This window comes from Ahaetulla prasina, chromosome 8 (genome assembly GCF_028640845.1).
Source record: "Ahaetulla prasina isolate Xishuangbanna chromosome 8, ASM2864084v1, whole genome shotgun sequence".
Classification (NCBI taxonomy): domain Eukaryota; kingdom Metazoa; phylum Chordata; class Lepidosauria; order Squamata; family Colubridae; genus Ahaetulla; species Ahaetulla prasina.
The window spans coordinates 56,925,238-56,940,809 of NC_080546.1; the positions used below are offsets into that span (position 1 = coordinate 56,925,238).

Here is a 15,572-nt window from a genome sequence, read left to right on the forward strand (position 1 = left end):
GTCAGGACAAACCATTCTATTTCTCCTAGAATCCCATTCTTTCTGAACAGATAGTTATAGCAGAGAGAATCATAGCATCTCTTTCAGAAAGCTTTTCCCCTCTTTTTTAATAGACTTTTATGATTCTAGAAACCTCAGAATTTCTTTGAATATACATGGGGATGCAATAACAGATTAGCAGATGGAAAATATTTTCATTGTGGTATACATTACAAGAAGATAAGGTAGGTAAAGGTTCTCCCATACATGTGTGCTAGTTGTTTACACACATGCTCTAGGGGGCAGTGTTCATCTCCATTTCTAAGCCGAAGAGCCAGCACTGTCCAAAGACGTCTCTACGGTTATGTGGTTGGAATGACTAAACACTGAAGGTGCATGGAGCGCTGTTACCTTCCCTCCAAAGTGGTCCCTATTTTTCTACTTGCATTTTTTACGTACTTTCAAACCACTAGGTTGGCAGAAGCTGGGGCAAGTAACGGGAGCTCATTCCGTTATGTGGTCCTAGGGATTCGAACCGCTGAATTGCCAACCTTCTGATCAACAAGCTCAGTGTCTTAGCCACTGAGCCATGTCCCCTACAAGAAGATAGGAAGGCATATATAAAGTATTCATTCCAAAGAAACACATAATTAGAAATTTGAGATCATACTGTGATTTAGATATCAGACCATTTATTTATCAGCAAACTATGACATGATTTGGAGAATAATATAGGCAAAGCAGGTAGTTTTAATATAGTGTAGTATATTAGGAAAGAGTACTTTCAGTTTTTAAAACCTTGTTCGTATTTTATAATGTATCAAACAAAGAAAGAAAATAAGTACCTTATGAAATAACACAATCAAGTAGTATTTCACTAATTACATTTACCGGTATTTATCTGCTTGATTTGGAGCTTGCCTTCTTTCTGCAGCATTAAGAATGATTTACATGCAGCCTTCCTACAATTTTTAATGGCACTAACTCATATGCCACCCATCACTTAATGATGTAATAATTTGAGGGGCTTTAAGATTAAGCTAGTTAATGTGTTAAAACACCATACTTCTGAAATTATGTCTTACATACTGATTGCTGATTTCTCATGAAGACTGCATTATTTAATCAGGTGATATTCTACCATCCCCCCGAAACATTCTGTGTGTGTGTGTCTTTCTCTCATACCCCACACCATGCACATGAGTTATTCAGCGTAATTTACTGTATGCATATATGAATAGTCCAGTTTGGTAGGTTTTATTGGAATTTAAATGTTTACCATACTTTAACAACTAATAGTTTATATGTTTGAATGAGCTATCAGAAAGATTTTTTTAATCAATTCCAGGACATAACTTTTCAGTATACAGTAGTAATTTTATTGTGTAATTTATTGTGTAATGCCTGACAAATATTCATTTGTCAGGCATTACACAAACAAAAATTGTATGTAGTAATGAAATAATAAAGTTTCGCTCATTGTATATTATGATTACTGCATGATATATCTTCATCAGTAACATTGATTTGCTATAAACTACAATTGAAAGTAGCTAAATATGTGGCTGTTCTAAAACCTTTTTGTTTTCTCTTGGCTACATCTCATTAGATAGTGCAAGCATTCCAACGTCTTTTTTCCCACAGGGACATCCACTGCTTGATACAACCCCTGCTCACTTGTCCTATTCATTTATTTATTGGATTTTTATCCTACATTTCTTCATAAGTAACCAAAGGCAGTGAACATACCTAATACCTTCAGCCTATTTTCTCCAAGAGAGGAATCCTGTTGCACTGAGAGAGAGTGATTGGCCCAAAGTCATGCAGATGGTTTTCATGCCAAAGGAGAGACTAGAACTCATGGTCTCTTGATTTCTAGACCAGGACCTTAACCACCACAGCATTTATTTAGTATTTAGGTTCCTTTTATTTTATAGAAGAAACTGAGAAAAGGTTTTCTTACTCCTCTTCCCGACAGCTGTGTTAAGAAAAAGGAACAGTTTTAGCACGCATAGCACTCAAGTTTCTAAGTCAGAGATAAGCAATCCTTTGGCTGATGTATTAGAAAGAAACCGTGTTGACTGATACAAGCTGCTAGAAGTGTTGCTTTACAACATAGATGAACTTTCAATAGAGATACATTTCATCATGTGCCAATTAGAGACCAAATATAAGAAAAATGGCTTATAATATGCAACACACCTTATTTTTTATTACCAATTTTATAGATAGTATAGTTATCTATGGAGCAAACAGTGTTTCATGTGCAGTGTGTATTTTTCAATATTGTTCACCAAAATTACTTCAATGTATATGTGAGAATTTTTGCCCAGTCAGGTAATCTTCTTAAGCACAAATTGCATAAAGGAATAAAACTCACACTCCTATTACATTGCATCTTTTTGAATCTAATAGCTAATAATTTTTCAAGGTCAAAGCATACCTGATAAACTCTACCTGATTGATTGATTGATTGATTTAGAAATAGCTATCACATCATTTTAAATTCTTGTTGCATGAATAAAAATAAAAATTTTAGTACTAAGTACATTAATTATTCATCATGTACGTACTATTTATTTGAAACTTTTAGGGGGCTGCCTTGAAAAGACTATGCCTCTTCGTTATAAACTGTTTAGAAGAACTTTATAAGTAGTTTGAATAAGCACATAAATGTACAGTGCTGTTTTTCTGCCCATTTTCAAAACCTGTAGTCATAAAGTCTTGTGTTATCTCAATCATGGAAAATATATCTCTCACTCACAATGTACTGAATTAACTGTTAGAAGAAAGAAGTATAAATTTTGTGGAGGGGAAAAGACTTTAATTGATGAAGCCATTTAGCTTTGAGCATTTTAACTGATGAAAACGCTCTGTGAAAGAAAAAGAAAGAAAATGAAGCATAACTAGCATAGTTTTGACTTACACTTTTTTTCTCTTTGTAGTTGTTCGAAATAACTGTGCCCCTGTCTCATGGACCCAAACCTGTAACAATCAGTTTTGCCAATCATACTTCCTGCCGGTGCATGTCCAAACTAGATGTCTACAGACAAGTTCATTCAATTATTAGACGTTCCTTGCCAGTGATACAAGCACAGTAAGAAATTGCATATTTCTTTCTATATTGTTAAAAAACTATTTTTAAATAAAATATTAATTTTATTTGTGTTCTGAAGATCAAAATCAAGATATGTAAATATATGTTAATCCTTAAAATAAATTGGGGGTCATGATCTAGTACATTCTTATTAAAGCTTTGTTCCAGTTTGGAAAATAGTTTCAACAGAATGTACTGTCAGGCACAAGGAACCAGGACCGCTTCATGAATTGATCAAAGTTACTTTATTGTTGCAATGCCTATTTACAAGGATCTTCCCAGACTGACTGTATTCTTAATTGTATTACATTGACTTAATAACAGTCAAACAGAAACAGAATAACGAAGTTGGAAGGGAGCTTGCAAGTCTTCTAGTCCAATCCCCTGCTCGAGCAGGAGTCCTATAACATTTCAGACAAATGGCTATCCAGTCTTTTCTTAAAAGCCTCCAGCGATGGGGCACCCACAACTTCTGAAGACAAACTATTCCACTGATTGATTAGCTTCTGGATTCTGCTTGAAATAAGGCTTTAGGGCTCTGGGGTAGGTGAGACCTGCACCACTACCAGTTGTGCAAAGACTTCATCTTTACTTCGCCCCCTCTCTAGCCAGATATTCCACCACATGTGCTGGTATACATACAATAAAAGATGTTATTTGTTTTCATAAACACCTATGTTACATATATACTATCACTTGTCTTAAATTTGCTTTGATATATATTGATACTATATTTTGCCCTTAGGTGTCAAATAACAAATAAAACCTGTCCAAAAAGTCATATTTGGAATAATCATTTATGCAGATGTCTGGCACAACATGACTTCAGTTTCTCCTCCTATCCACCAGATACTGGTAAGAAATATGTGATAAAAGATTACTTTCAGTTATTTAGTTTAATTTATAGAAAAGAAAAATAATGCCCACAATATCTTTTTATAGTTTTATAGTTTATTTTATGGAACAATGTATTCATATTTGTTCACTCCATATTGTATAGTTATAAGTGCAATAATATAGACATGAACAGGAAAAATGAATAATTTCCACTAGCTGTAAAAATAGTTCTACTCTTTTGCAATGCAGCATATTTTTCTTATTTCAAATGCTCAGATACTGCTGAAGGATACCATGATATCTGTGGGTCTAACAAGGAACTTGATGAAGAAACCTGTCAATGTGTCTGTAAAGGAGGAGTGACACCTTCTAGCTGTGGAATTCACAAAGAACTAGACAGAACATCATGTCAGTGTACATGTAAAAATAAACTGCTTCCTAGCTCTTGTGGACTCAACAAAGAGTTTGATGAAGAAAAGTGCCAATGTGTGTGTAAAAGAACATGTCCTAAACACCAGCCATTAAATCCTACAAAATGTATTTGTGAATGTGTAGAATCACCAAACAAATGCTTCTTGAAAGGAGAAAGATTTCACCACCAAACATGCAGGTAAGCAATATAACCAGAAAAACAACAGATTTTCATGGCTTTGATACATATTTCTTCTATAAATGACAGTGGGTATAGTTTCTTGCATTTTCTTATATTTTCTAATCTTGTTCCTTTTCAAATATCTGATAGATAACTGATGCTTGAGAACCAGTTTGGTGTATTGGTTAAGGCATCAGGCTGGAATCTGGAATCTCAGTGGGAGATTCACACTGAGCACAAACCAGCTGGATGATGTTAGGCCAGACAGACTCAGCCCTAGGAGCAAGCAATGGCAAACCATTTTTGATATAGTGACATGGTTTGCCTGTTTTTCGCTATGCATGTATGTCCCAGAGGTTCTTTTTTTCAAGAGGCAACTGGACTTTCTGTTTTTTCTTTGAAGAAGTTTCACTTCTCATCCAAGAAGCTTCTTCAGCTCTACTGGATGAGGGAGAATGGAAGGATTTATACTCCTTCCAAGGAGTCTTCAAAGAAAAAACAGAAAGTCCAGTTGCCACTTGAAAAAAGCACCTTGTGACAACCATGACTGATAATTTCAATAGACATATGTATATGTATATGTGTATGTGTATGTGTATGTGTATGTATATCAGGGTGAATTGCTCTCAGTTTGGACCCAATCAACTGATCCGGTAGCGATGGCGGTGGGTGGTTCAGAGAACCGGTAGCAAAAATCCCTGCTCCCCCACCCACCCATGCCCAGCTGAGCCACGCGATTGTCAGAGCCTTTTTTAAATTTTTAAAAGCATCTTTACAACCTATTCAGCCGAATAGGTTTCAAAGGTAAAAAAAAAGGCTCTGACAATCCCAGCTGAGTTGTCTGATCGTCAGAGGCTTTTTTTTTTTTGTTACTTTTAAAAGCATTTTTTCTACAAACTCTTCGGCCAAATAGGTTGTAAAAAAATGCTTTTAAAAGTAAAAAAAAGATCGTGTGCCACAGCTGATCAGCCCCCCCGCCACGCTGTTCTACTTACCCCATGACTCCTTTTGGTGTGCATTGCATGCGCGCACCTCTTGTTTGGTGTGTGGTGTGCACTGCGCACTGCGCATGCACACACAGCACACATGTGCAGCCAGCGAACCAGTAGTAAATCAGTTCAGATTTCACCACTGATGTATATGTACATGTATATGTATATATCTACAGTGTCACTAGTCCATAATGACACGTCATACAATATGTAGATGGTGAAAGAGATGATGTGTTCATTGGTTATATATTATTTGTCAATATCTATGATCATATTGATCATATTAGTGTACATAATGATCATTGATTACTGTACCAGAAGGTGGACTTCGAAGTAAATGAAGGATAAAATATAGGATGTTTACTAGAAAGTAAATATAGGATAAGTTCTATGTGGATTTTCAATATGATAATAGACTTACTATGTATAGCTATTATCAAGTTATAGACAGGCATAGATGAATTATGCCAATTGATAAGTATAAAATATATATTTATTAAATAATAAATAATAAAATAATAATAACAAAAATAACTTTCCTAAAAATAAGTTTCAAAATGAAGAAAGCTTAAGGGGAGAACAGGAATCCTTATATGGTGTTTGCAGATAAGATGAAACTGCAGGATTAAAAGTTCTGGGTGAACTATTAATCCATCATGTTTTATTTCTTTTTCCATTTAACGTGACCTTTAATATACACTCCATGATTGTATCCGTGCCAGGTAGTTTTGTTATAAATTTCCAACAGGCATGATGTAACTTGAGATTCAGAATTGTGTATAACATATAAATTCGTCAAGCTAGTGTGGCAGGTTATACAGAAGACTTTGCACAAGATGTGGCAGGCCAGGCCAGGATGATTACAGTTCATGTGTCTTTCCCATTCTTTGGTGATTTCCTCATAACGCTGTTGATTTGTTGAAAACAAATTGGCTCTAATGTAACCTTAATCCCACTGCAAACATGGAACACCAATGTGTTTTGGCAGAATACAATTTTCTTTGTTGGGGGAGGAGTCATATGTCCTCTCTGCCAATACTAAATGCCTATAAAAATCTTAGCAAACATATCATTTTTTGTGAATAACGTGACATTTTAAATCAGCACCAATTTGGATAGCTCCTAAAGTGTGTGTGTGTTGCTTCAATACTATTTGCTTTACACAGTTACTTCTGTTGAAAAAAATTCTTATAGCTTGATATTCTTTATCAAGCTTGTAATTTGTAAAGTAATTCAGTAATGTTGTATTCTTCCATTTTTTCCTGATACTATTTTATCTTACTATTTTATCTTTATTTTAGCTACTAGATTTTATTCTATAGGTAGTTCTCAACTTATTATCACAAGTGGGCCCAAAATTTATTTGGCTAAGTGAGACATTTGTTAATTGAGTTTTCTTCCATTTTACAAGCTTTCTTGCCACAGCTGTTAAGTGAATCACTGCAGCTGTTAAGTTAGTAACACAGTTGTTAAGTGAATCTGGCTTTCCCATAGACTTTGCTTATCAGAAGGTCACAAAAGTTGATCACATGAGCCCAGAACATTGCAACCATCACAAATATGAATCAGTTGCCAGGCAAATTTTGATCATGTGATGATGGCAATGCTGCAGTGGTTGTACTGTTTGTGTGAAAAAACAATAATCAGTCACATTTTTCAGTGCCGTTGAAACTTTGAAAACTCACTAAATGAATTGTTGTAAGTCCATTTTATCTCGCCGAAGCTATTTCATTCCATTTCACTGCACCTTATCTTGCCTTATTTTATTGTGGCTGATGTTCATATTTGATATAGTCAATTGATTAATCAGTGAAATATATCATATCATATTGATACTATTTTATATACTTTGATGCTGAAAAAAGATCCAGACACCAAATCAAAATGACATTTTAAAGAGGAGTAATACTTAAGTCTTGCAGAACTTTTTCCTATAATCATTACAGTATTTCAGCATTATCCAACCCTGCATTGTCCAACCCTGTCCAGATATCTATAAGATACAGCTATATATATTATATAAATACAAAAACTCTGGAACATTCTATACTATAACATTTAATTAATCTGATTAATTCAATTCAGTTCAGATGTAGTAGGGTTGTACAGGATTCTAAAGAATCCAGAATTGCTTCAGACCCAGGCAAGTCCAACACTTCTCTGCTGTTCATTAATTTTCCAAAGCAGTCTTTAAAAGGGTCAGTCTTCTTACATGAATACAGAGAGGCATTGCACTTACACCAGGCCCAATATAGGTCTTCTGAATCATTTTCCATGTATGTTCAGTAATACAGATTGGCTGAACAAGTTGTCATGAACAGCACCTGCAAAAGTAAGTTTTCATGTTTTATACTCATGATATTGAAAGTTGATTATAAAACTGCCTATTTTTATGTACTCATAATCCTCCTCTTTTTTAAAGAAGAGATTTGATTGTGCTAACATTTTTTCTTCTGCAACTGCTTTTGCTTATAGTTTAGAATATGCAGTAGATTCTGCCAAATTTCTGTTGCAGATTATAAACTGTGGAAGTTTCCTCTTTATTATTAAGTCTTAGAGAGTTTGCCTCATTTTTGCTGGGGTTTATTTCCATGGCTCCAATTACTCATTATGTCTGGATCTCTAAAATTCTACAATCAATAATTTTGCAGCTCTTTACAAATAGGCAAGGAAAATGCAGTAATAGTTCAAATTCTTATTGGTTAGGTTATTGGGGGCAGAAGTGTAATGGCTACTTTAAATTTATCATATTTCTTATGTTAAAGACACATTTCATATGTGAATAGCTGTATTAACTCACATGGTAACTCTGCAAACTCTGCATTTGATCAGCTGAATGATGTCAAGAAGTTAGACGTTATCATTGCTTTCTTGGAAATGTTTTACATATATATGGAAATATAATAAGTTATATTTAAAATGCCATTTAAAAGAAATTTGTTAAGTTGCATAAATTAATAATGCATTGTAATTCATCATATAATTCTATCAATTTGTCCCATAAAAAATATATTAAAAATGCTTTAGAAAATGGAGGCGGTAGGGGGAAACGTAGTACTGTGTGATGCTTTTAAAATTCGTCAGTAAAAATTAAAGCACAAGTAGAAGCGTAATGGAATCTGAACCAGTGGAAATGTGAAAGATCCCTTTTTGATACAAAATATCTCATATCTATAAAACATAAATATCTCATATCTATAAAACTTTTTGAACACAAGAAGTAATATTTCAATAATTTCATAAGTGGTTCTAGGGTAATACAAATGTTTTGCACTTGAAATAGTATCTTAAATCAAAGTGGGATGTGTCAAATATGAAGTAGTTAAAAATCATAATGTTTTGCAATGTACATGCACAAATAAAATTAATTAACCAGAAGGAAAACATGTATTTGGAGCTTCAAGAGAAAGACAAAGGAATTGAACTTGACAAACATATTTGCACTGGATCTTTTATTCCGAAAATAAGGTTTCTTCTGGAATATCTTTGTTGCTTGAGGTTATAGTATTTGCTACTGGAGTTAAATCCCAATTCTGTTGACAAGAGGCAGAAGCCACTCTGAATTAAGTTTAATGAGGCAGGGAAATACAGATGAAGTTGGAACAGAAAGAGGAATAGCAACTTTTTTCTGGTCCACCATGAAATGAAAGTAATAATATTTACAAACTGGAAGATGTAAATAAGTTATTAATTATGAACCATGCCCATTAGCATTATAATGCTATCCTGTATTATAAAAATAGAACAAAATTAAAAGAATTTAAACTAGAGTTGTGTTGAAACTTGAAGCATATACTTCCCACTCTTGGTTCACTGCCAATGTTTAAAATACCGAAAGACTAAACTTTGTCTACATTATACACCAGAGGCTTTTTGGCTTTGTCAGTGTGAGGTTATGTTAGGTCAAATTGATTTAAAGTCAGCTTTTTTATCATGCTAATCATTGTAGAAGCAAATTATCTACCAATGTAAAATATTTATCTTGTAAGCATGAATTATTGGCTAGTAAAATATCTTATTACTTTCTAGACAAAAAGTAATAAATATATATAATAACACTATAAATTACTACTGTCTTTTCATCTTCATTTCAGATTGTCCTGTATATAAGCTTTAAGCATTCACATTGTTCTTCTAATGTAACAAAAAAATCTATGTGAGCAAACTATATGTATGTAGCACTGGCTTTTGTGCAGATTTTATAATTAGGTTTTTCCATGAAAATAAAATAATTCAGATTGGTAGGATAGCTCATTCTCTTTAGGAATGAAATCTTTGTCCTAGTAGATCCTGAAAGTAAAAGGTCATTAAAATAAATATGATTTATTAGCTGTATAAATTTATTTTAAAAATATTTATTAGTGTTCCTTTTTTATAACCTGATATAATGATTTATGTTTGGTAGTATTAATGGGGTACACTAATAATCATTTCTGAAAGATCTAATATTGTCCATTATTAGAAATGGTGACTTACATAGCCTCTGCTTTTGTCCCCAAATACATATAATGTTTCTGTGGTATTAGTCAGCACTCAGCAGCATCTGCTCCTTGGGCAAAGAGATGTTAGTAGGTTTTTTTATGGCTACCATAGCTACCTATGATCCAGCTCCTTTTTTACAACAGGTAGTCCTCAACTTATGATCACAATTGAAGCCAGAATTTCCACTCCTAAGCAAGTCAGTTGTTAAAGTGAGTCCTGTCCAATTTTATGACTTTTTGCCATGGTTGTTAAACAAATCATGGCAGTTATTAAGTGAATTACACAGTTGTTAAGTGAATACAGATTTCTCCATTGAGGTTGCTTATCAAAAACAAGCAACTAGTGATCACATGACTGACTCCAGGATGCTGCAACTTGCCTGTTGCCAAGTGCTTGAATTTTTATCATGTGACCATAGGAAGTTGCAAGTTGTAAATACGAGAACTGGACATATGTCACATTTTTAGTTCACTAAACAAATGGTTTTTACATCAAGAGGATTTTTTTAAAAAAATCAATGATTCAATGATTGAATTATATCAAAAATTCAATGATTGAATTATTAATATACAGCATTTTATACTGTATTGTTTCAAACAATCAAATAATTGTTGTATAGTTCAACTTGGACATTGCTAAAATTGGATTCCTTCATTTTGTCTTAAATACCTTACAGTCCAATTTAATACAGGAAGATTTCACTGATTTCCCAACATTTAATAAGACTAAAAAAATACTAAGAGTTTATATATACAACTGCACACTTAAATGAAAGCCATAAGTGTAACATTAATAAATATTAATAAATTACCTCTCATATATGTTGATGTGTACTGTGACTGGATCTCACATTTGCTGAATTAATACATTTGCATGGTATGTTGAATCATATACTGACAAAACGTGTATATTTGTGTAACGTAGTTATCTATTAAAAACAATCCAAGATTAAAAGTATCTGGGTTTGGCATGTAGGTCCTATGCTTTTAATTGCCTTGGTTAAACCTCTGTGTGAATCCAGCCCCTGGGTGACTGAAATGGTCCTTTCCTTTCAAGTAAATTAATTTATAGGATTGCTGTGAATTTAAAAATGAACAGAAACTACTGCATACTGCCTTGGAAAAAAAGTCGAAATATAAATCAAGCGTCTATAAAAATAACAGCACCAGATATAAATAATTGTGGGATGCACTAATGTCCTTGGAATGTATTCTGCTTGTGAGAAATAAAAGGGAGAATCTGAAAACTAGATAACAAACCCATTGAATATTGTGTCCTGTTCCCTGCAGTGGGCAGTCCAGAGGCACAAGCAGACATGAAAGCAATGCCTCCATCCAGCACAGTTGCCAGAGCAACTGGTGTTCAGTGACATGCTGCCTCTGAGCATGAGTTTGCTATAGATCAGTATGTAGTCCCTGTTTCCTCACCCTCTTAGCAAGAATAGAGTGCTGATCTAGGAAAATCACTGAGCCCCTCCTATTGGCTATTATTGTGATTGTGACATAATGGGTGTCAGTGTCGATGACTAATACAGAGCTAAAACAGTAAATAACTTTTGAGTTGTATGCAAAATTGCAAAGGCCAATGTGTATTCCCAACAAAATAAATGAAAACCTATGCCTGAAACCAAAATGAATTGAACTCACTTTACATTATTTTCAATAGTTCTGTCCATTTTTTAAATGCACGTAACTTGTATTATACCATTTTTTCAACATGCCTTTTTTCCCCCATTTATTCTCAGTTGCTACAGACGACCATGTACTGTTCGAAAGAAACGCTGTGATTCTGGATTCTATTATAGTGAAGAAGTTTGTCGTTGTGTACCCACATACTGGAAACTACCACTTATCAATTAGAAAAGACAATGTCATTTGATGTACATTTTTTCCTGTTTCTACTTTTAAAAAAACTGCTATCGTGTGGATTTACAATGCAGAAGAGACATTATAACATTATTGGAAACAGACACATTTTTACTCTGAGACACATGGGAAGTAATTTTTTTTAAAAAACTGGGATTTTCTTCATTATGAAGATTATAATTTGTCAGTGATGAAGCAGACTAAATTTTCTTCATTGTGATTTTTTTAAAAAAAAGATAATGATTACATAATTTATTTTCTTTTAAAGATACTGTATGCATTCCTTTTTTTATACCGGAAACAATTTTTAAATTTCACTGTGATCAATATTTTTATATCTTGCAAAACATGTTTTAAATAAAATTGAAGTGTATTATATATTGTTTGAGAAAATGCAGCATTCTGTCTTGTTACTATGTTTAAATGTAATTGATATAACAGAATAACAGAGTTGGGAGGAATCTTAGAGGTTTTTTAGTCCACCCCCTGCTCAATCAGAGATCCTATACCATTTCAGACAAGTGGTTTAAAAACTTCCAATGATGGAGCACTCACCACTTTTGAAGGCAAGACATTCCACTGATTAATTGTTCTATCTGTAAGGCAATTTCTCCTTAGTTTTAAGTTGGTTGTGTCCTTGATTAGTTTCCATCCATTGCTTTTTGTTCTGCCTTCAGGTGCTTTGGAGAATAGGTTGACCCTTGCCCCCTTCTTTGGGTAGCTTCTCAAATATTCGAAGACTGGTATCATGTCACCCCTAGTCCTTCTTTTCATTAAACTGGACATATACATTAACTACAACTGTTCTTCATACGTTTTAGCCTCCAATTCCCTCATCAATTGTGCTGCTCTTCTCTGCACTATTTCTAGTCTTAAAAAAAATTTTTTTAATATTGTGGCAACCAAAACTACAAGTGAATATGTTGCACTAAGTCCTTCTCTAAGACTCCTGTTTAGATACTGAAGAAAGACTCTGAGAACATAGTAGTATAAATATGTAAATTACAAAATAAAGTACAAATATTTTGTACTTTAAAGATGATACAAGAAATAAGTGTGAAACACAGTACTAGATATATTTGTGGCAAATATATTTAAAAGTATAAGGTGCCACCACAACATCCCAAACTTTTCAATTGGGGAGAGACCATTATTTCTTGAGAGATATTTTAATGTTGAACAGCTCTTATCAATGGAAGTATTTAAGATTTAATTGAAATCCCATTTCGTTTCAGTCACACAAAAAACAAATTTAGTCCATCTTCTATTTTTGATGTATACTACATCAAAGCTTACTTTTGTGGGTCTTGTTAATTTCTTTATTAAGCAAAGTCATCTCACTAATAATGATTTAATCATAATTTTGTTTTATTTTGTAAGATTTTGGCCAATTCATTGTAATTTTGGATGTCAGTTATCTCTAATGCCTCCACCCACCCCTGTCTAAAAGCTGCAAGTCCCTGATTGGTGGTGTACTTTTAAACAGGTGTACAATTAAATCTTATATTCATTAATGTATGTTAGCTCATTGATGACTGCTTTATATGAGTTCATACATTAATTTTCAGCTTATCAACAAAACCAAATGGAGCAGACTAGACAGAAGTAATTTGGTTGTATAATCTCACTTCTTTCTTCCCAGTTTTTATATGACATGAAGCAGTAATCATTTAATAACCACAGTAAGATTCAGGGAATACCAAGGCCTAACATTCTGTTTTCATTCATTTGAGGTTATACACAACATTCTATCCATATTTTAATTATGAGAAAGCCAAAGCTGGAATTATGCCACATAGAAGAATTCATTCCATGAAAACTCTAATCACAAAAGATGCAGACCAGTAAGAATGAATTATGACCAGTGCATATTTTTAACAGTTTTTTAAAAAGCACAATTCTGTGTCCTGTTCTATAGAATCTCTTGCATTCTATAGAAATCAGCTTAACCAATCATGGACATCTTCTGGACATTTTGCAAAGACAGTAAAACAAGCAACATTTTATAGCATTGCTACAATGGCGATAGAAGAACTACATGGGAAAGAGAAACATGGACCTTAAAGATGCCTACAAGGATAGGAATTAGTTTCTGGTAAAAAGCCTTATCAGTTCTTAAATGTTGCACATGTGCTGCCCTAAGGTCATAAATGACAAAAGATATGCACCTTTTTATGGCAGCATTTAACATGAGAAAGCATTTGTTACCAGGCCTTCTCTGCTCTTTTAAGTATAGCTAATAGCCAACATAACAAAGTATGTCAGGCCTTTTTAAACATTCATATAAAAGACATTAAATCTTATCCACGCTCAGCAACAGGAAATTAATGTGGTGTTTCAATGTATCTTTGAGGGAATTACTAGTAAAAGCTGAATGCTTACTATTATAAAGCCACATTGATGGTTTGATTGGCTGCTATCAATTAAGAAAACCAAGTTCCAATCTCAGTAAATCTGATCAAAATGGATTTTTAATTAAAAATTCAGTCCAGATGTTCAGATATTATCATATCCTCATTTGCTCATTCTTTATGATGCCATATTGAGATTAACTGTGTTTGCCAACTTTACATTCATTTTGTAGTTTACCAAACAATTTTCTGGTTTTTATTTATTTTTTGTTATTGTTCCTCTAAAAAGACTGATTCATCCACTTGCTTCTGTATTCTCTGCTTTAAAAAAACTTAAAGCCTTCAGATATGAAGAGACATGCATGTTTTCTCATAAGGCATCATACATTCAAAGTGTGTTTGGTTTAAGTGCTGAGTTCAATGTATGTGGGTTGTAGAGCTGAATTCCAAAAGCAGAGTAATAAAAAAGGCTGAGTGTCAAAACAATACTAAACAAGGTCTCCAGATCTCTTCCGCTATTCACCACATAATTTTTGACATGAATTCAACTATTGCTGTACTTAAAATTGGAATGGTGGAGCTGGTTATTGTCAGAGACAAATTAAAAGGAGCAACTGAAAAGAGTTTTGGAAGAAGGTCAAAATAATAGTCATAGCACTTTGATTTAAGACAAAAATAGTACCTCTTGTCTTAGAAAGAAAACAGTATCTTTTGCATACTCTAGGCTAGTGTTTCTGAACCTGGAAAATTAAGATGTGTGAATTTCAGCTCACAATTCAGAATTCCCCAGCTGAAGCTAAGTCCACAGACCTTCAGGTTGCCAGGTTTCAGGTTTATACTGCTATAAACAGTATTTCTACAGCTAATGCTTGACAGTTCCGACCATTAGTCCTATTTCTGCACCACAATTACAACATATTTTCAAAGTGGAAAACACTGTATGCATATTATTAGTTAAGCACAACTTTTTTCTTGTGCTGCTTTATTTGTCTCATAGCATCTTTTGAATAGAATAGTGGTTATGCATTAGATCCCCCTTTTCTTTTCAAGTACATTTCATGCCTCAGTTCCAACTCATTTTCATGATGAAAATATTTTTACTTTTATTCTTTGATTTCCAATTATCCTTCATATGCTCCTCTTTCCTCCCCACCTGTACAAATAAATATAAGGCCACATTTCTGCAAGTCTCAGCAATGGACCCCTAGTATATGACTAATTCAAAGTATTTGAATCCAGTAACAACTATTAAGTCAGAAGAAAAATCACCAGATCTCTGATTGTGATTCAGAGCAGTTGGTAATTATCCAAATGATGTCTAGCCTCCATTTCTTTTAGAGGAATATTCAAGGACCATAGATTCCAATCCTGGATGAG

At 33.6% G+C, this 15,572-nt stretch overlaps 1 protein-coding gene across 7 annotated transcripts in view; it reads left to right on the forward strand.

Annotated features, from left to right (window-relative positions):
• Positions 1-14,669, forward strand: part of VEGFC (vascular endothelial growth factor C) — a 63,144-nt gene extending 48,475 nt beyond the window's left edge. For 4 of the 7 annotated variants that reach the window (XM_058192935.1, XM_058192939.1, XM_058192940.1 and 1 more), the window contains 4 exons: positions 2,925-3,076; positions 3,822-3,931; positions 4,190-4,523; positions 11,724-14,669. In XM_058192935.1, the coding sequence (XP_058048918.1) occupies positions 2,925-3,076; positions 3,822-3,931; positions 4,190-4,523; positions 11,724-11,838 (711 nt within the window). In that variant the 3' untranslated portion in view covers positions 11,839-14,669. The remainder of the gene's footprint in view (positions 1-2,924; positions 3,077-3,821; positions 3,932-4,189; positions 4,524-11,723) is intronic. The other 3 variants (XM_058192937.1, XM_058192936.1, XM_058192938.1) reach the window with 3 other exon arrangements.
• The last annotated feature ends 903 nt before the right edge of the window (positions 14,670-15,572 follow it).